The 21,718-nt window shown below is 42.0% G+C and overlaps 1 protein-coding gene across 3 annotated transcripts in view; it reads left to right on the top strand.

Annotated features, from left to right (window-relative positions):
* Window positions 1-21,718, top strand: part of LOC122563048 (cyclin-dependent kinase 18-like) — a 150,525-nt gene that overhangs the window by 18,181 nt on the left and 110,626 nt on the right. For 2 of the 3 annotated variants that reach the window (XM_043716381.2, XM_043716382.2), the window contains exon 2: window positions 15,504-15,650. The exons of the other annotated variant lie outside the window; for it this stretch is intronic. In XM_043716381.2, the coding sequence (XP_043572316.1) occupies window positions 15,533-15,650 (118 nt within the window). In that variant the 5' untranslated portion in view covers window positions 15,504-15,532. The remainder of the gene's footprint in view (window positions 1-15,503; window positions 15,651-21,718) is intronic. 3 annotated transcript variants of the gene reach the window in all.

Genomic DNA, 21,718 nt, shown 5'->3' with positions numbered 1-21,718 from the left:
GTTGCTCCTTCAGAGAAAAAAAAGCACTGGATTCACAGGAGTTCAAAGGTTGGAAGAATACTGAGGGTTCAGAGTAGGAGAAGGGTGATGTCAATGAGGGATTTGTAAGAAGGATGAGAAAGTCAGTATGGGGTGACTAATTAGGTCTATACCTATCAAGCCCATTTGGGCTCGCAGAGATTTGATAATTTTTGACACAATCAAGACTAGTTGACTAGAATAACATGATTTTTATACTTCGGACAGGTCAATTTCTCACTGATCAGTCATCTCTGATTCATATCACTTCATTTTACTCATTTCTACAGTGGATCCCATAATCACTCTTCATTTGGGAAGAGTTCCAGGCAGAATGGAATGATAAGAATTGAAGAAATAAGACGTGGAAAAGTAATAAGTATGCAGTGTTCTGACAAAACCTCAATATCCTTCACTTTGATGAACTCCACCAACACAGCAGTTACAAAATATTGTACCATTCACCAGCCACGACTTATCATCCCAGAGTCCAAAGTTCAGGAGCTGGCCTTTCTGAATGGTTATTTCTGCTCTAATGCTTGCACGTTTCACAACCAGTCTCATCCAAACTAACATCAATGTGGAGATTTTGGGATAATTTACTGACACTGATGATGTTTGTTCCCACAAAGCTCTTACCTCTCTTGATAATGGGCTGGGACTCGCAATGTGTACCATTAGGCTTTGTTCCATCAGCTGAGTATTTTCCTTTGACCAGTCCGTTGCCTGGAGTGAGAGCTGATAACAGTCAGCTAGGGATGTCTAGGAACTCAGTGAACGATGTGTTCAGCAGTCTCCTTCCTTATTCAATGGGATGTGAGGAATCAGAATGAAACAGGGTAAACTAGATTCATACCAGTTACCGGAAAGAGAAATACAGAGAGAGAAAGGAAGATTAGACAATGAAGAGGGAGGTAGAGACGGAAAGAAAAACTAAAAGAATTTCAACATTTTTAAAATCTGCAGTAGGCCAGCCTAAGAGAATGAAGGTCTATGTTTATAATTGCTGACCTTCTGGGCTAGAGAGGCAGAGTGATTGTCATTAAAAGTGCACTCCTGGCCAGACTTTTTCAATCCCAAGCTTGCCACAACTGTGAGCTCATCCAAATTCTGCTTTTTAACACATTGCACAGATGGGCTGTCACAATTCCTCTGTGAGATCTATAGCTGTACTTCAAAGCCATTCGAAAGCCACACTATGATGTGCTGTAGTTAAGAAATGCACCACAGTATTGCAAATATTTCTCTTTTCTTTAACACCCTGCAGTATTTATTTGTAGTTGATACCACATATTTATGCTTTCCCAACTTGGTGTCTGTAGTTATCTCATTCCAGCCTAGTGAAGCACCTTGGGGTTATTTTCTCTTCACCTTAGTGACATTTTCCCAGTGAAAACATTTTTTGTATCTTGCAATTCTTAATCTTGTTATCCCCTCCCTTTATGCATGAACTCACTTTCAAATATTTTTTCAAAGCCTTTTAATTACCTTTGCCTCATTAGCCATGTAAATCATTCCATGATCCAGGGACCAGCTATGTATGTGTACAACGAAAAGAAAGTTATTCTGACTTCTCCTTTGAATTTAGGTGCAGAGGAGTGCAGTATTTCAAGATCCATGAACAACCCACATTTGTGCCTTGCTCTCCAGCTCCTTGGTTGCTGCCTGACCTGCTGTGCTTTTCCAGCACTACACTCTTGACTCTCAGTGGGATTGCCAATCTAGAGTGAATTGTTTGAAGTGTACAAGCTCAAGCATTTTGAAGTGAGGGGATGTTCATGTCAACCACTCTGGGGTGTGTGCCAGAACACTCAGGAATTGTTGCATTTACTCATTCCCTTTCTCTTTGTGGGGAGCAGGTGGGGGTCTGGAGGGGAGAAATGAAGAAGAAAGACTGGTGCTTGACCTGACTTGAGGGAGAGCATCACTTGTTAGATGATCAGTATTCAGCAGACAGTCACTTGTGGCGATGGTACCACTGTTTATAGCTGATTGATTGACCTGGGTTTGTGTGTTCAGTATTGCTTTTGTAATAGATTCCATTCTGGTGGCTTTCCTCCATCTCTCCTCATGTTCCCATGGTTACAACTGAATAGATGCTAAGTTTTGACAACAGTTACTGCACGATTCAGGGACAAGTGGAATTGTTTCCTGATTAATTCATTAGCGCACACGATCAGTGGGTTTTTTGTTAATTGCTCCAAAATCCAACACTTTTCCTTTGCTCGAATGGCCAGTGAGCACAAGTTGTGGGCAGAACATGTGAACTTCCCTTGAGCTGGGATGTCCTTTGTGCAGTTCTGCTAATTGTGGGAAGCACTGGGATAATGCACTCACTCACCTATCAAAATGCTTTGTCGGGCATTGTTGTGGTAGAAATTCAGCCAATCATTGCAGGACAAATTTGCCCGGAGACACTGATATTAAAAAAGTACATATTTAAACAGACTCTGCACTTGAATTGCCCAATTTCACTGGCATTGAATTTTGTTTGAAGCTTTGATATCTATCCATAGCATGTTCCTTTAACATTTGTTAGTGTTACTGGAGCAGGCAAGCGTTTAGCAATTAATTTGAAATAGTATAACTCATATAATTAGCAGGGTTTTTTTGAAGAATCTCTGTGTGTTCTTAAATGTTCAGGAACCAAATTAAACTCTCAGAAATTCATTTACATTTTCAGAAGTGTTAGGCCATAGGAGCAAAAGTAGTCCATTCAGCCCATTGAGGCTGCTGTGTTAGGTTAGATTCCTTACAGTGTGGAAACAGAATCTTCAGCCCAACCAGTCCATGCCAACCCTCCGAAGAGTAACCCACCCAGACCCATTTCCCTCTGACTAATGCACCTAACTCTATGGGCAATTTAGGATGACCAATTCACCTGACCTGCACATCTTTGGATTGTGGGAGGAAGCCAGTGCACCCAGAGGAAACCCACGCAGACACAGGGAGAATGTGCAAACTCCACACAGACAGTCGCCAGAGGTTGGAATCGAACCTGGGTCCTTGGTGCTGTGAGGCAGCAGTGCTAACCACTGAGCCACCATCAGCTGATGAGATCTGATAAACCTCAACTCCACTTTCCCACCTTTTCCCCAGAACTCTTGATTCCCTTTGAGATTAAAAATCCGTCCATCTTGCCCTTTAATATACTTAACAACCCAGCCTTGATAGGTCTCTGCAGTAATGGATTCCACAGATTCACTACCCTTTGAGAGAAGAAATTCCTCCTCATTTCGACCTGAAATGTAACTATACCTCAGTAAGATGTCTCACCTGAAAGTGCAGAACCATACAGGGAGTGTCAGCCAAGCTAACATGTGCAAAGTCTTTGGAATGGAATTTAGATCCATAATTTTCTGACTTGTAGTTGAGAGAGAGTTACATATTGATCCACAGCTAAAGACAAAATGGAGGATCTGGCAAATATTGTTTTCAGCATTTGGTGACTTGATTTCTGACTGTTTGTCATGTGATGAGTTAGTATTGTGCTATTAAGTGTTCAGAAAAGATTTATGAGGATGTTGCCAGGGTTGGAGGGTTTGAGCTATAGGGAGAGGCTGAACAGGCTGGGGCTATTTTCCCTGGAGTGTCAGAGGCTGAGGGGTGCCTTATCCATGTTTATAAAATCATGAGGGGCATGGATAAGGTGACTAGATTAGGGGAGTCCAAACCTAGAGAGCAGAGGTTTAAGGTGAGAGGGTAAAGATTTAGAAGGGATCGAAGGGGTGGCCTTTTAATGCAGAGAGTGGTGTATGAATTAAATGAGCTGCCAGAGGAAGTGGTGGAGTTTGGTACAACTGCAATATTTAAACAGCTTCTGGATGGGTCTAGAGGGTTTAGAGGGATATGGACCAAATGCTGGTAAATAGGACTAGATTACTTTAGGATATCTGGTCGGCATGAGCGACTTGGACCAAAGGGTCTGATTCTGTGCTGTACATCTCTATAACTCAATGTGGGTGGTCCCAAGGAAGGATATTCAATTATTTCCATTTATTATCCTACTGTGCAGTAAGGTACATTGACTGATGAGTTGGAATACATCAAAAACCTTAGTGAGAGTAAGCCGCAAGGGTGGGTTACTGGTCTCCAGTTTTTGCATTAGCCAACTAAAAAATAATGAGGAAAATTGAAATTAATGGAAGTTAGGTGTTCAAACAGTTGACACATAATGCTTCATTCAGAGGAAGTACCTTTCTGACTGTTTTCTGATAGACAAAATACAAGAGAAGGTTCGTATGATCTATTTGTATATATTGTTCCATTTCCAGAAAGAGCAATAGTTGTCCCAGTCTGGAATTAACCATGGATGATAGCCTGACATGAATGGATTAACTCTTGTGTACTGCTTCCAGTTATACTACATCCATAATGTGCTGCACAACATTCAGCTTCTCATTGTGATTTTGTGAATGCTGCTTTGCCACTAACTCTGGAGAACAGTTCAGCCTGTAGAAACTAATTGAAAGCATGGGTAATGGATTACCTGAAATTTTCAAAACATAGTTTGCTAGATTCTTGTTGGGTAGGGTCATCCCGGGATTTGAAGTTGTGATGAAGATCAGCCATGATTTGATTGAATGATGGAATAGTTCCAGAGGACTGAATGGCCTCCTGCAATTCTTATCTATCTTTCTTCCCCAACTTCTGAACTCTCAGACAAAGTATTGGGCATGTTTTGCATTCTTCACTGAACACATTAAGCAATTTATTAAAATGAGGTCTCATTATTAAACCTGGGCTGCACTTACTTAATATAGCAGAGAGAAAATAAAGCAGGTGGCAGCTTGTCGATGAGACAATCTTACTAAAACTGTCGAGCTGCTTATATGACAAAACAAGTGTTAGGGAAAGTGTTGATGAAATGTGGAACTTGCTAACACAAAGAATTGTTGAGGCAAACAGCACAGATTGCATTTAAGAGAAAGCTAGACAAGCAGATGAGGGAGAAAGGAATAAGAGTTTGTAATGGAAATAGTTTCATCAAGTTACAACAAGACAACAACACAAAAAAAAGCCATTTGGCCCATCTAGACCATGTCAGATTCTGTGTTCACCATGCATCTTTTCCTACTTTCCTTCATCAGAAAGGAGAAGACACAGGGATGACCTGCCAGAAATCTTTAAGATAATGAAAGAATTTGATGCAACTGAAGAGAAAAAAAATACATATCATTTATGGGAAAGATAAAAACTGGAGAGCATAGAACCAAAAGGAGGCATGTGTTGCCCACTGGTACAATAGAGGCCTTTTGAGACCAGTGGGCACTGCAGGAGCTGGGGTTTAGCATCACCCTGGACATTGTTATTTTGATTTGGTGAGTTTCTGTGAACCATGAATTGTTTCTGTTATAGACCCACTGAGAGCTGTTAACCCACAAAAGTCTGATGATTTTAGAATAGAATAGGTTGACAGTCAAAGGATTCAGCTAATGAATTGGTTGAGATCCTCCATTAGCAATTGTTTAATCAGTAAGATTGGAATTGAGGTCACAATCAAATCAGTCCTGATCTTCTTGAATGTTGCAGAAAGTTTGAGGAGCCTCTCAATTGAATTTCAATGGCTTCCGACTTTGAATCCACCTGGGTAGACAATAGAGCTATTCCTGATGAAGGGCTTCTGCCCGAAATGTCGATTTTCCTGCTCCTCGGATGCTGCCTGAACTGCTGTGCATCTCCAGCACCATTCTAATCTAGACTCTGGTTTCCAGCATCTGCGGTCATTGTTTTTACCTCGAAGCTTGAAGGGCCAATTGACCTTTACTTCCCCCTATTTCTTTTACCTCAGGTCAAAACAAACAATGTTAATGTGAAACAAGTGAATTAATGTACAAATGCCTGTGCCAACCCTTGAATAAATATTGTAAAGTAATTAGCCAAGATCTTACAAATGGCAGAGCTTGAAGGGCTGAGTGACCTACTGTTGTTCCTTGTATGATTTTGGAAAGAAAATTAATAATCTTTGAGATGTGAGTATCACTAGCAAAGCTGGAGTTTTGCTCATCCTTTGTTAGTCTCAGATGGGCCGCCCCCTTCCTGACTCATTGGTGGCGTAGTGATACAATCAGGTGTGAGTGAAGAGTCCAGTGATATCTTTACTATTCTAGCACTAAATTTTAAAAAAGACCATCATCCATGCAGAAGGTAGGTTAAATCAGTTGAGATAGTGCATTAGGTCTGGATTGGGTCAAGACCTGGGTGTAGGTTTGCTCGCTGAGCTGGAGGGTTCATTTTCAGACATTTCATCACCTGGGTTAAAACGAAATGAGTATTAGGGCAAGTTCAGCTTAGAGATTTCACAAGTCACTCAGGCAGGCACCAGGACTGACCAAGGTATCCCGTAGATATTGGCAACCCTGCAATAGCTTGTCCCAGTGATATTCTTCAAGTGATAACAGCCATCTTTGAATTAAAAGCTCATAGGTTTAAGTGCTACAGTCCAGGACCTGGGAACAAAGTTAAGGTCTTGTTCCAGTGGAGTGTTATATTGTCGGTGGTTCAGTTTTCTCAGATGCAACATTATAACAAGATCCTGTTTATTTGCATAAGTGGTTGTATAAAAGACCACCGCACAATCATTATATTAAAAACTTCATGTCCATTGAATTATCCAAATATGCTCCATGGCCAAATAATTAGTTTCTGAAGCATCCACCTCATTGAATATGGACCTCATCCAGTTTTTGCACAGCAAGGTCTCATGGCAAGAGGTAAGTAAACAATTTGTCTGTTTTGGTGATGCCAATTAAAGAATAAATATTAGCTGGTACTTGAGGAAAACACTCTTAATTCATCTTCAAATATTGTAACAATTAGATTTCACCCTTCTCCCCAGCCCACAGCATTGTAGAGAGGGAGTTCCAGGATAGTTCCAAGTCAGGATAGTGTGTGTCTTGGATAGGAACTTGATGGTGTTCCCATGTATCTGAAGTCCTCGTCCTTTCTGGGGTAGAGGCTGAGGGTTTGGAAGCTGGTGTCAAAGGAGGTTTGGTGAGATACTGTAGTGCAACTTGAAGACGGTGCACAGTGCTGTCATGGAGAGTTGGCGGTGCAGGGAGTGATGGTGGTGGATGGGAGCTGATTAAGACAGAAGGGTCATGGAAAGTTTTAGACAAGGAATTCTGGAGCTTAGCGCCTGGAAACTGAAAGCATGGTTGTTAACGTGAGGCAAAGAGCAGAAATTGATGTTGTTCTCAAGTGAAAGCAGAAAATGTTAAGAATACACAATCAGCATCTGTAAAGAGAAAAAGCAGGCGCATGTTTCAAGTAAAGACACTACATCTTGCATTGGCTTTCCGTGCTGGAGATCAAAGGCATTCTGTGGGTCTGTTCTCTTGTCTAGCAGCTGTTTAGAAAATGCAAAAATATTTTCTGCAAATTGCTTCAACTAACAGCTCAGCAAAGTGCCTTTTCTTTACCTTTAATGAAAACAGCGCTGACTGTTTGATCTGGGGCCTTTTGAACAAATGAAAGCTCTGTCTCTCACTGTCTCAATCTCTCTCCCACTGACCATCAAACCCATGACAACCAATATTTCCTCAGGCTCAGTGCTGCATTCAACATGAAGCTGGGAAAAGAATAACCAATGAGGAAGTGAATCAAGAAATCTATAAATATTACCATGAAATCTCACGTCCTAAGAAGCCAAAGACTTCAAGTGTTTTACATCACTGACACAGTATTTTGGCAATAAACTAGTCTCCATGTGAACAAGTAAACCCATTCAGGCTGTTCTTGAGGTGGCTGGAGGTGTCCGAGAGCTGGAAGGGGTATGGGTCAGACCGAGAGTTGGAAGGGGTATAGGGCAGACTGAGAGCTGGAAGGGACATGGGGCAGACCGAGAGTCGGAAGGGCGTGGGACGGGCCGAGAACTGGGACGAGCGTAGGGGCAGACCGAGAGTCGGGATGGGCATGGGGCAGACCGAGAGCCGGAAGGGGCATGGGGCTGACCGAGAGCCGGAAGGGGCATGGGGCTGACCGAGAGCCGGAAGGGGCATGGGGCGGACCGAGAGCTGGAAGGGGCATGGGTCAGACCGAGAGTCGGGACGGGAGTAAGGGTGGGCTGGCTTGTGGCTGGAAGGTGGGAGGGGTGTGTGGTTTGTTGTGTTGCCTGGGGTGTTATGATGGATACACTCCGGTTCGTCGGACTGTTTTGTATGTATTTGGGTTTACTGTTTCCTTTTTGATAAGATAAGATGGGATTTGGAGTTCATCCCCATTTCCCTGTGAACTGGTTGTACGGTGGGGTTTAGGGTTTGGCCTTATGCCCCTTTTCCCTGTAAAGTGCTGTTTCTTGTAAATCGCTGCTTATTGTTCAGTGTTAATTGTTTGTTTGTATTTTGTACTATTTGATAAAATTTAAAGAAAAGTAAACCGATTTGGCCCTGTAAGTCCTTCAGGGAAGACAAACTGCAGTCCTTACCCAGTCTGACCCCCATGTGACTCCAGGCCTACAGCAAAATGCTTGACTCTCAATTGTCCTCTGACAGAATTGGGCAGTCACTCAGTCAAAGGGAATTCTTAGGATCCTTCCAGTGTGGAAGCAGGCTGTGTGGCCCATTGAGCCCACGCTAACTCTCAGACGAGCATTCCACCCAGACCCATCTCCATCCCTGTAACCCTGCATTTCCCATCGCTAACCCACACATCCCTGGACACTATGGGCAATTCACCTAAACTGCACATCTTTGGACTGTGGGAGGAAGCTGGTGCACCTGGAGGAAACCCACACAGACACGAAGACAATGTGCAAACTCCCCGTAGACAGTCACCCGAGGATGGAAATGAACCCGGGTCCCTGCTGCTGTGAGGTAGCAGTGCTAACCACTGAGCCACCATGCCACCCCAATGGTTCCTCATCCCATGCAAGAATAAAGAAGAGAATCATGTCATTGTCTTTCAAACAAAGTCCATTTTTTAAGTACTTGTAATTTCTCATTTTTGAATTGTCACTGACACTTGCTATGCCTTTCATTTAAGTGATAAGAATGCACTAATGCACAATTGACCTAATTAGTCCAACTCTTTAGGAAAATGCTGTAAAAACTCACGTGAAGCACCACGGGTCATTATGGCTCTTATATAAATGTAAGCTGTTGTGTCTGATAGTCACTGAACATGCCAGTATAATAGAGAAGTGCAGATTTAATTGGTGGCTGGAACAGTGGCCATCAATACCCATCAGTGCGAAAAGCTCTTGTGACACCTTGTTCGCATCCCTACCTCTAGGCTTGAAGGTCTGTGTTTATTCCACCTGCTCCAGACACGTGTCATAAAGTGCCTGAACAGTTTGACTAGAAATATCTATCCCTCACCTTGATAAATAAGTCAGCTTAAATGATGGAGCTAAGTTGGGGTTTTTTTTGCATAGTATCAGGTGTCCTGGCTTATAAATGTGCACATATAGTGAGATTTACAGCACAGAAGGAGGCCATTCAGTCCATTGTGTCAAAGAACAAAGAACCTTACAGCACACAGGAACAGGCCCTTCGGCCCTCTAAGCCTGTGCTGATCCAGACCTTCTATCTAAACTTGCTGCCTATTTTCTAAGGATCTGTATACCTTTGCTCTCTGCCCATTCATGTATCTGTCTAGATATATCTTAAATGATGCTATCGTTCCCACCCTTACCACCTCCGCTGGCAACACACTCCAGGCACGATTCCATTCAAGGGCTATTTTCTTAAATGTCTGCCATTGTCATCTAAATTTTCTACTTTGTTTCTCTTAGTCCACTCCAGCCAAATCTGCCCTTATTCTTTTGTAATTATTCTTATTTAAATTTAGTTCTGTTGTTTCCTAGCCAGGTTTTTCATTCTTAAACTCATTTTTAAGTTCCACCACATTATGATCACTGTTTCCTATGGGATCTTTTACAATGAGATAATTTATTAAACCTGCCTCATTGCACAATTCACATTAAATCTAAAATAGCCTGCTGTTTAGTTGGATGCCCCACAACATATTGTCCTGGATAACTGTCCTGAATATAATCTTTGACTTCGTCCTCATGGTGAGAAAGTGAGGGCTGCAGATGCTGGAGATCAGAGCTGAAAATGTGTTGCTGGAAAAGTGCAGCAGGTCAGGCAGCATCCAAGGAGCAGGTGAATCGACGTTTCGGGCATAAGCCTGAAGAAGGGCTTATGCCTGAAACGTCGATTCTCCTGCTCCTTGGATGCTGCCTGACCTGCTGCGCTTTTCCAGCAACACATTTTCAGCTTCTTCTTCATGGTGACCTGATCAAAGTCTTCAAGATATTAACAAGGAAAGACAGAGTGGATAACTATTTCCACTGGTTGGATATTCTCAAACTAGGGGCAGTATCTGAGAATAAATGCCATATCATTCAGGAGAGACGTTAGGAAGCACTTCTACAAACAAAGGGTCACAGATGTTTGAAAATTCCTACCACAAATGCAAATGGACACTGGATTAGTTATTAACTTTAATTCTAAGATAGACAAATTTTTGTTGAACAAAGGTACTGAGAGAGATGGGGCAAAAGCAGGTATATGGAATTAGGCTGCAGACCAGTCATGCTTTCATTGAATGGCGGAACAGCCTGAGAGGCTGAATGACCTACTCCTGTTCCTGTGTTTCTTCTGCCAACTTGTTTTTCCCAATCAACATGAAGGTTAAATACATGCATGATTAATGCACTGCCTTTTTTACATCCCCTCACTATCTCTTGATTTATTCTCTGTCCCACAGAATAGTCAGTGTTAGGAGCCCTGTAGACTACTCCAATCAATGTCATCTTCTTTTTGTTTTTTTCTTACCTCCACCCAAACGGATTCCACATCATCCAATCCAAGAACATCTCTTGCTATCTTAGTTCTTCCATCTTGTAATTAACAAAGTTATCCCAGCACCTTTCTCTTCCTAACTTTCTGACTGAAAAATTACATACCCCGGAATACTTAGTTCCCAGCTTTGATTTTTCTTGGAACCAGGTCTCTATAATAACTGTAAGAGCTGCACAAATGCAGGTTTTTGGGCATGATCTCACAGTTATTACAGATACATAGTTACAAGGAAATCCAAGCTGGGAACTAAGTATTCAGGGGTATATAGCTGCACAAATACAGCTATATTTGGGTATGATAATCTATTTATTATGTTTCAAAATACAATGTACATTTAAGTAAAAAGCCATTAATTTTGCCATTTTACTATTTTTCCTTCTTTGCCCTATTTGCTGAATTGTCTTTTCATTTTGTACATTCTGTCCTTTCTGTCTAACTCTGGGTATCATTATTCACATAGCTGCAGTGGTCTCATATATTTTTGTTTTGTACAACTAAGCAGGTAGTGCTCTGAGGACTATTACACTGGAGGTTATGCTTTTTAGTTTAGCACCCAGCTGTTCAAAGTCTTCAGCAAAACATGCTATTCACTCCTATCATTGATTGGATCTCTCCACTCCATTTCCAAGTTCATCTCCAGCTCAAGGGAGATATCCTTAACCCTGGCACTGGCCAGATAACATAGCCTTCGGGACTCCCACTCACAGACACAGAGAACAGTATCTATTCCCTAATTGTTCTGTTCCTATAAATTGTCATGATTTTTCCTTCCTGCAGTCCTTACTCACATCCACACAGCTTGAAAAAATCTGTTAAATGTTGGATAATTGCAAGGGCTGATGCCGTGTGAGAATTCCCCTTGGGTTCTCATATCTACCTTACCTGCAGTCCTACTCTCCCTTCCCTGATCGCAGACCAATTTTGAATGATCTAGTGTGGGAAGGGGAAGTGAGACTGGAGTAAAATGTTCATGTAAACTTTCCCTCTCCCTGATGTGGCGCAATTTCTGCAGCTCAGATTCCAGCTCCTCAATGTGGATCCAAAGTTCCTCAAGCTGCAAACAGATGTGCTTGGCCTGGATCACCCTGGTGTCTATCAGCTCCCATATGCTGCAACGTAATTTGTCCTGCCATCTCTACCATATTTAATTCTTGGTGTCGATTACATAGAAACAGGCTCTTCAGCCCACCACATCTATTCCAACCAACAAACACCAACGTACACTAATTCCATTTTTCTGCAATTGATCAATAACCTACTGTACCCCGATTTTTTAGATGCTCACCCAGATGCTTCTTCAATGTTGTGAAAGTACCTTCCTCCACCACATTTCAGGTAGCACCTTCCATATTTCTAACACTCTCAAGCTGATTAGATTACCTACAGTGTGGAAACAGGCCATTTGGCCCAATACGTCTATATTGACTTTCCGAACAGTAACCCACCCAGACCCAATTCCCTCTGACTAATGCACCTAGCACTAAGGGCAATTTATCACAGCCAATCCACCTGACCTGCACATCTTTGGATTCTGGGAGGAAATCAGAGCAGCCAGAGGAAATCCACGCAGATACGGGGAAAATGTGCAAACTCCACACAGACTGTCGCCCGAGGCCGGAATCAAACCTGGGTCTCTGGCGCTGTGAGGCTACAGTGCTAACCACTGAGCCAAACATTTTTTCTTGTGCTATAAGAGCTGCACAAGTACAGGTTTTTGGGTATGATCTCACAGTTATTACAGAGACATGGTTATAAGGAAATCAAAGCTGGGAACTAAGTATTCCGGGGTATATAGCTGCACAAACACAGGCCTTTGGGTATGATAATTCATTTACTGTAGAGATCTCCTCTAAACCACTTACTCTTCATCTTAAACTTATGCCCTCCGGTCTTAGACATGTCAGCCATTGGGAAGAAATTCTCACCATCAGCCCTGTCTATGTCTCTCACAATTTTATATACCTCAATCAGATTCTTTTCAACCTCTTCTGCTTCAGGGCAAAGAAACGAAGCCTGTCCAGTCTCTCCTCATCATTGAGACTTTCCATCCTAGGCAACATCGTGGTGAATTAATTAATAATAAAAATTAATTTATTATTTACTTTATTATCCATGTTATTTACATTTGAAGAAATCCCCATCTTTAGACTGTATCATTTTGTTAATGCTATCATCAATCTATAACTAACAAGCTAATTTTAAGAAAAAGAAAAAAAAACTGGAAGCCAAAATACAAACTGAAGACCTCATTTTTACCTTAAAAACTAGAAATACAAATCTGTTCACCAATTCGCAGCTTTGTTTCAGGGAAAGCAACAAACACGTCCTCCTTTCTTTCTCTGCTCAACTCCTTGAAATGTTCAACTCTAGCATTGAATTGTAATTTGTACTCTCAAGAACTAAGTCACACTAATTTGGCTACTTATGTACACTCCCAACACAACAGGTCTACCTGAATTATTTAATCAGGATCCAGTTTCAGTTGGTTCTTAATTAAATTGCTTTTTCACGAGAACCATTGAGGGAACACCACTAAAGGCTGGCAACTGCAAAAATTAAACTGTAGATGTTAGATTAATGTTGATTACAAACTAAATCAGATTTGTGGAAACTAAAGACTTGGACTTTCTTACTCAACAGATGTGCACAGTCAGTCCAAAATTAACTGATTCCTTTGCCCCACTCTAATCCATCTCCATAACCTCCAGCCCTACATCCTAACCGTGGACAATAGTCTTTTTCCACAGCATTCATGGCTTAGACATTCTCTCCCTAAGCTTTTCCACCTCCCTCTCATTCTTTGGACCTACTTCAGTCCTCCAAAGGCTTGTATGTTTCTTTTTTCTGTATCCATTTACCCTCGCACATCTCTGCAGCACCTTGGCTATTGTCTACATTAAATATTGCTGTTACTTCTTTGGCAGCATGGTCCCTTTAAACATGTCATGATAAGACAGTTCCTTCACCTCGCTTTGCAGTAGCTTTGCTTTTTCTCTTTCGTGAACAAATGTTGTGATTGTGTTGATCTCTGAGGCAGTGTTAAACTGTGCAGAGATCATATGCTAATAATTTGACACTTGGCCTATGAAAGCACATAATTGTGAATCTAAACCTTGTCACAGCAGCTGTGATCTGGAAAATTACTGATTTAATCTTGCTGCCCTTTCAAATCGCATCCTGCTATTATAAACAACAATCTCCCTGATTAAAGAAAGAATGATTTACATTTGTGTAGTGCCTTTCATGACCTCAGGAGGTACCAACATTCTTTAATGCTAACAAAACACTTCGGAAATACGGTCATGTTGTAATGCAGGGAACACAGCTGCCAATTTGCACTCAGCAAGTTCCACCAAGTACCTATGTGATAATGACCAGACAATCTATTTTCCTGATGCTTATTGAGGGATTAATGTTAGTCCATCATGCTGGGAATATCTCCCTTGCTCTTCTTTGAATAAACTTGGGTCATTTTGTACCCACCTGACAGGCAAATGGTTTGAAATCTCATTTGAAAAATGGCACTTTTGACAAAGTAGCATTTCTTCATTACTAATTTGGAGTGTCAGCTGAGATTTTGGGTTCGCATCTCTGGAGTGGGACTTGAAATTCTGACCTTCTGACTTGGAAGTGAGAGTATTATCCAGCGATCTTAGGCTTACGTTTTACAACAAAAGTATTTGAATCCTCGGCCTGTGTTCAATCAACTCTTCAGCTTTTATCCGTGGAGTGTACACCCCTCAAAAACCAAAAGAATTACAGATGCTGTAAATTAGAAACTAAAACTGAAATTGCTAGAAAAGCTCAGCAGGTCTGGCAGCTTCTGTGAACAGAAATCGAAGTTAATGTTTTGGGTCGAGTGACCCCTCTTCAGAACTGGGATATTCCTCTCGTTTTATTCTAAAACAGATTGCCTAACAAATTATTCTTATTAAACTGCGTCTGTCAACTTTCTGCCCACATTATGAGCCTGTTTATATCTGCTTGATGTTGTTTGAGAGGTTACAGATCTCCAGTTGCTTCAATGACCTTCGAATACAGTGAATCTCTCACAACTGGGATCTGAATTCAATCTAATGATTAGATTAGATTACTTACAGTGTGGAAACAGGCCCTTCAGCCCAACAAGTCCACACTGCCCCGCTGAAGCGCAACCCACCCATACCCCTACATTTACCCCTTACCTAACACTACGGGCAATTTAACATGGCCAATTCACCTGACCTGCACATCTTTGGACTGTGGGAGGAAACCGGAGCACCCGGAGGAAACCCACGCAGACACGGGGAGAATGTGCAAACTCCACACAGTCAGTCGCCTGAGGCGGGAATTGAACCTGGGTCTCTGGCGCTGTGAGGCAGCAGTGCTAACCACTGTGCCACCGTGCCACCCACTGATGATGATCACAGGGGCAGGGGTAGGAAAAATGGAATGACTCCCTCCAATTCCTTCATTTCCTTTTCCAGTTTAGAAATCTTCTGCTTTTGTATGACAAAGTTGTTACTAAAATGTAATGCAGAACACAATCAAGTTTTCACCTTAGATTTTCGGAAACCTCCACACCTGAATTGTGTTGGAATAATTTAATTTGCAAATCAGTTTTATGGCCATGAAGTTTCATTACAGGTGATGGGGAAGTATTTCCTCAGCTCTCACAGACCCACTTCTTTCTTCCAGCTCCATCACCTGAAATTAAAATAAGTGAAATGAAGAAGTTTAAGCGCCGTTTCTCACTGTCAGCTCATCGGACGGAAACTATTGAAGAGTCACTTGCGGAGTTTCAGGAACAAATCACCAACCAGATAAAGAACAGGAGGAATGATGGTGAGTAGCTGAGAATCCTGTTAGACTGACTACCCAGTGCAAAGTTAAATTATTGACACTGACTGGTCAGTGTATTGTTAGATTACTGACTGACCAGTCACTATACTGCTAGATTATTGACCATCTGGTCAGTATACTAATAGATTACTGACTGGTCTGTATACTGTTAGATAACTAACTGACTAGTCAGTATAGAGTTATATTACTGATGGACCAGCCAAAATGCTGTTACATTACCAACTGACTAGTTGTACATTATTAGATTACTGACTGACTGGTCAGTATACTTCTGGTTTATGGACTGACCGATTAGTAGCCTAAAGTTTACTGACAGATCGATTAGTTAGATTATGGACTGACTGGTCAATAACCTGGAGTTTACAGACTGGCCAATACCTTTTTAAGATTGAAGACTGACTGGTCATTATCCTGTTGAATAGTCAAGTCTCACTAGCCTGTAATGTAACTAAAATTCCTTTTTCAGTCAGTGGAGCTACTAAACAGTTGAAAACAATGAAAGTGAGATTCTGCATTTACAGGCCAGAGAAGTTGAGTATAACTTTGGCAAGACCTCAGCTTGAATTGAATTCTTTGTCACTGATATTTGGTTGTATATGTTTCAGGAGCAGAGGTTCTCCTGTGATGCCTCTTTGTGGGGCATATGATCCATGATGATCTGAGACCTATTCTTCTGCTGAGCTCGGTTAGCTAGTCACATCAGGGTAGGTAGAAATCCCTTCACTCACTGGTAGTGAATCTTTGGAATTCTCTACCCAAGAACACTGTGAGTACTCAGTCATTTACCATATTGAAGACTGATTATTGGGTACTAAGTAAATCAAGGCTGTGGGGATAGTACAGGACAGTGGTCCTGATGTAGAAAGTGGGTGACAATCTTATTGAATGTTGCAACAGATTTGAGAGGTCATGATGTCTCACCCTGCTCCTATTTATCTTAGGGCTTTCAGTGGGGAGGGCAAGAAGGCAAAATCCCTGTTGGGAGCTATTTGTCTTTATACCAGGGCAGGCAGTATCGAACTTGTCAGCTTTAAAAGCACACTGCCTAGCTCACACTCATGATCGAAACACAAAAAGGAGAAATCATAGAATAAGCCATTTAGCCCACAACACCCCTCCAAAAAGCATCCCACCCCCATCCACCATCCCTGTAACCCTGCATTTCTCATGTCCAATCCACCTAACCTGCACATCTTTGGGAGGAAACCCACACACAGACACGGGGAGAATGTACAAACCCCACACAGACAGCTGCCCGAGGCAGGTATGGAACCTGGTGCTATGAGGCAGCCGTGTTAACCACTGAGCCATCGTGCTGCTCCAAATGTTTGGAGTATCTTCAAGAAAGAGGACCCCAGCAACTACATAACCAGAACGCAACACAATTGGAGGAGGCTAGCCTGCTTCTTGAGCTTGCTTGACCATTCAATGATAAAATTGACTGTTCTGCATATCATCTCCAATCAGCCTTCTTTTCACCAAATCCTGAGTTTTGTGACAGCCATAATGTAAAAGTCTATAGTAATTCACAATTACTAAGACTACAGTTGGAGGCTGTAGGTGGTTTTGGGCTCTACATTACCGGAAAGGTGTTGAGACATTGAAGTGCAAATTCACTGGATTACCGTTTGGAATTAATTTGAGAAGGCAGTAGAAAAATAGAAGCTTTTAATATTAAAATATGCAATTTTATTGAGGTGAAAGATTTACAAGGATGTTGCCAGGGTTGGAGGATTTGAGCTATTGGGAGAGGCTGAACAGGCTGGGGCTGTTTTCCCTGGAGCGCAGAGGCTGAGGGATGACCTTGTAGAGGTTTACAAAATTATGAGGGGCATGGATAGGGTAAATGGACAAAGTCTTTTCCCTGGGGTCGGGGAGTCCAGAACTAGAGGGCATAGGTTTAGGGTGAGAGGGGAAAGATATAAAAGAGACCTAAGGGGCAACTTTTTCACGCAGAGGGGGTACGTGTATGGAATGAGCTGCCAGAGGAGGTGGTGGAGGCTGGTACAATTGTAACATTTCAAGGCATTTGGATGGGTATATGAATAGGAAAGGTTTGGAGGGATATGGGCTGGGTGCTGGCAGGTGGGACTGGATTGGGTTGGGATATCTGGTCGGCATGGATGGGTTGGACCGAAGGGTCTGTTTCCATGCTGTACATCTCTATGACTCTATGACTCACCAAAAATCTACCCATCTCAGTTTTCAAAGCTCACAAACTTTTGACGCAGAATTTTCCAGATTACTTTTGTGCCAAAAAAATCTTGAACTTGCTCCTCAAAAGCCTGTATCTCATTTTAAGATGCTGTTAAGAGGGAAGAGGCAGAGTGTCTCTTCCCTCTGAAGGGTTACAACTGACCCATTTATGTTTTTACTGTACCAGATCATATCTGGTAAACACAGACAGATATTGTTGATGCAGCTACATTCTTGTGGCTGCGTTCACAACACAATATTTTTTGCTTCTCTCTTTTCCAACATTGCCTGGTAAAGGTCTTCTTTAACATCATTTCCCCCATCACTTCCCCCACCCCCAATTCCACATCTGCCATTACCAAGATTCATTCCCATGACAGCTTTTACCAGAGCTTCAATCTTCATGTGATTTCACCAAAAATAATTAACTCATCAAAATTGAGGCAATCACAATTAAGCCTCAGGCAAGCAAAACATTAACAGAGAAGAATTAATGAAGCAGACATAATGAGGCATAAACTCAAGATTCAGGCAGGACTTGTCATTACCTTTCCCCATGCTTCAGTTTAATGCAGCATCGTTTTGACATTATCTAGAGTCTGTGGGTGGAATCATCTGCACATAAATGATCTCACTACCACAATAAAAGAAGAAGTGCAGGGAAGGTCTCTATGCTATCCTGATTAAAACTTATCTTTCACCCAATATCATTGAAATAGATTATCTGGTCCTTATCTTGTGGCTGTTCGCAAGAGTTTGCTGTGTGAAAGTTAAGTTCCCACACTTCCTGCAGTACAATTGTTGTTACACATTGAAAGGATAATTCAGGCATTGTAAAGTGCTTTTGGATGTTCTGAGTTGTAAAACACACTATTATAAACTGATGCCTTCTTTCTTTATGTCATTCTGATGTTCTGCTTTCAAATGTGTTGAAAATGCTTTGTCAGCATGGTGCAATGTAGACAGTCAGAAAGTGCATCAGAGACTTCCAGTGATAAAATGTGAGTATAGACCAACCACAAATCTTATCCCGCTGGCATGCTGTGAAATTTGCACATACTTGGTGCTTTCTCTAGTAACTGCAATGTTAAACATCCAATGTCTAAACCCAACAGTACCTTAAATCACAGAATCACAGAGTAGTCATGGTTCAGGAGGGGACTATTTGGCCCATTATATTTGCACTGACTCTCATCATGACTTAGTGTCTATCTCCTGCCTTTTGCCCATACCCTTACACTTAGTTTCTATTTAACTAATCATCTGATGCCCTCTGGAATTCCTCAAATGAACTTACCTCCACCACACATCTACGCAGTAACATTCCAGATTCAGGCACTTGTTATGTTTTCACTCACTATACATTTGCTTCTTTTGCAAATCTCTTTAAACCAAGTTGCTGCTTTTAATGGAAATTTTAGATTAGATTTCTTACAGTATGGAAACAGGCCCTTCGGCCCAACAAGTCCACACCAACCCTCTGAAAAGTAACCCACCCAGACCAAGGTACCTAACACAATGGGCAATTTAGCATGGCCAATTCACCTGACCTGCACATCTTTGGATTGTGGGAGGAAACCGGAGCACCTGGAGGAAACCCACGCAGACACGGGGAGAATGTGCAAACTCCACACAGACAATCGCCTGAGGCGGAAATTGAACCTGGGTCCCTGGCGCTGTGAGGCATCAATGCTAACCACTGAGCCACCGTGCCACCCTAGTTCCATGTTACCAAACCCTCACATCCTCACACTACCACTTTTACAAAAAAAGACATCAATTTTTTATTACTTTTCTCCATTCTGACCTCTCCTGTGGCCCACATCCCTCATGTTGTGCCTGAGATTACAAAGTCATTTGGGTAATGTTTGGAAAGGTATCTAGTGGGGTTTTTATTTATGGTTAAACTGAATTATCCACTTATATTGCATTATTCTCAATGTTCCTTGCTGTTGATCTCATTTTGAAGGGAACTCAAGCCCTAAGTCATAAAGGAGGATAATTCAACTTTATCCATTTTATAGCTTTGCAGTTCACATTAACACCTCACCACAAGGAATTCCACAAAATAATGCCTCTCAATGTCATTATCCTTCTCCATTTGGCAGCACACTTAATTCTCCAATATGGTTTTATATTGTAATTAATATAACCACATAAGCACCATGGGAATCCCTCACACCTCAGCGAGTGAAGGTGTTAAATCCCAACTGTTTGGCAGTAGAATTCCAGCAGCGTTTGAGTCCCAGTCAGTGGTGACAGAGGGTGGTGGTGGATGGTTGTTTTCAAATTGGAGGCCTGTAACCAGTGGGGATGCTGAAAGGGTCAGTGCTGGATCCACTGCCTTTTGTCATCTGTATACATGGTTTGGGTGTGAATATAGGAGGAATGAGGCAAAAAAAAACTGCAGATGCTGGAATCCAAAGTAGACAATGTTTCGGGTGTAACCCTTCTGCACCTCCTGATGCTATCTGGCTTGCTGTGTTCTTCCAGCCTTCTGCTTGTCTGCCTAATATAGGAGGAATGGTTATTAAGTTTCCAATGATACCAAAATTGGTGGTGTAGTGACAGTAAAGAAGGCTATCTCCGAGTATAGTGGGATCTTGATCAGATGGGCCGACGGGCCGAGGAATGACAGATGGTGATTAATTTAGATAAATGAGGGGAATTGCATTTTGGTAAGACAAATCAAGGCAGGACTTATACACTTAATGATAGCATCCTGGGGAATGTTGCTGAATAAAGAGACCTTTGGAGTCCAGGTTCATAGTTCCCTGAAGATGGAGTCACAGGTGGACAGGGTAGTGAAGAAGGTGTTTGATACACTTACCTTTATTGGTCAGTGTGTTGAGTATAGGAGTTAGGATGTCATGTTGCATCTGTACAGGATGTTGATTAGGCCACTTGTAGAATATTGTGGTCAATTCTGGTCTCCCTGCTGTAGGAAAGATGTTGTTAAAGTTGGAAGGGTTCAGAAAAGATTTACAAGGACGTTGCTGGGGTTGGAGGGTTTGAGCTACAGGGAGAGGCTGAATAGTTTGAGGCTTTCATCCCTGCAGCATCGGAGACTGAGGGGTGACCTTATAGAGATTTAGAAAATCATGAGGGGCATGGATAGGGTGGTTTTTTCCCCCAGCGTAAGGAGTCCAAAACTGGAGGGCATAGGTTTAAGATGACAGGGGTAATATATAAAAGGTACTTTAGCGGTAACTGTTTCACACAGAGGGTTGTGCGTGTATGGAGTGAGCAGCTCAAGGAAGTAGTGGAGGCTGGTACAATTGCAATATTTAAAAGGCATCTGGATGGGTATATGAATAGGAAGGGTTTAGACCGATATGAGCCAAATGCTGGCAAATGGGATTAGATTAGTTTAGTTTATCTGGTAAGCATGATTGAGTTGGACCGAAGGGTCTGTTTCCTTGTTATATAACTCTATGACGCTGTGACTCTAAAGTTCAAGTTCTACTGCATACTCTATAGCAGTGTCCACCTGCATTGAAAGGTGCAGCATCATTGAACATGTCCTCAAGTTCACCCACTTTAGATCATTGTCTATTAAATCTGCAGAATTTGTGGAGGCTCTTGATTGTCTCAGTCAGAAATTGGGAGTTATCTAGCAAATAACTTGTCTCCTGACTCCCCAAGACACTCCACCATCTACAAAGTACAAGTCAGGAGTGTGATGGAATATTCCCCACTTGCCCTGGATGGGTGCAGCTCCAACAACACTCAAGAAGCTTGATACCATCAAGGATAAAGCAGCCCACTTGATGGTCTGTCTACCCACGATCTTCAACATTCACTCCATCCAGCACTGATAGAGTAGCAGTACCATCTACAAATGACACTGTAAC

This window comes from Chiloscyllium plagiosum, unplaced genomic scaffold, assembly GCF_037043375.1.
Source record: "Chiloscyllium plagiosum isolate Xiang-an unplaced genomic scaffold, Cpla_swu_hap1 HiC_scaffold_26, whole genome shotgun sequence".
NCBI classification, from domain to species: Eukaryota; Metazoa; Chordata; class Chondrichthyes; order Orectolobiformes; family Hemiscylliidae; genus Chiloscyllium; species Chiloscyllium plagiosum.
The sequence above is the reverse complement of the archived record's forward strand: the minus strand, read 5'-3'. Positions and strand labels throughout refer to the sequence as shown.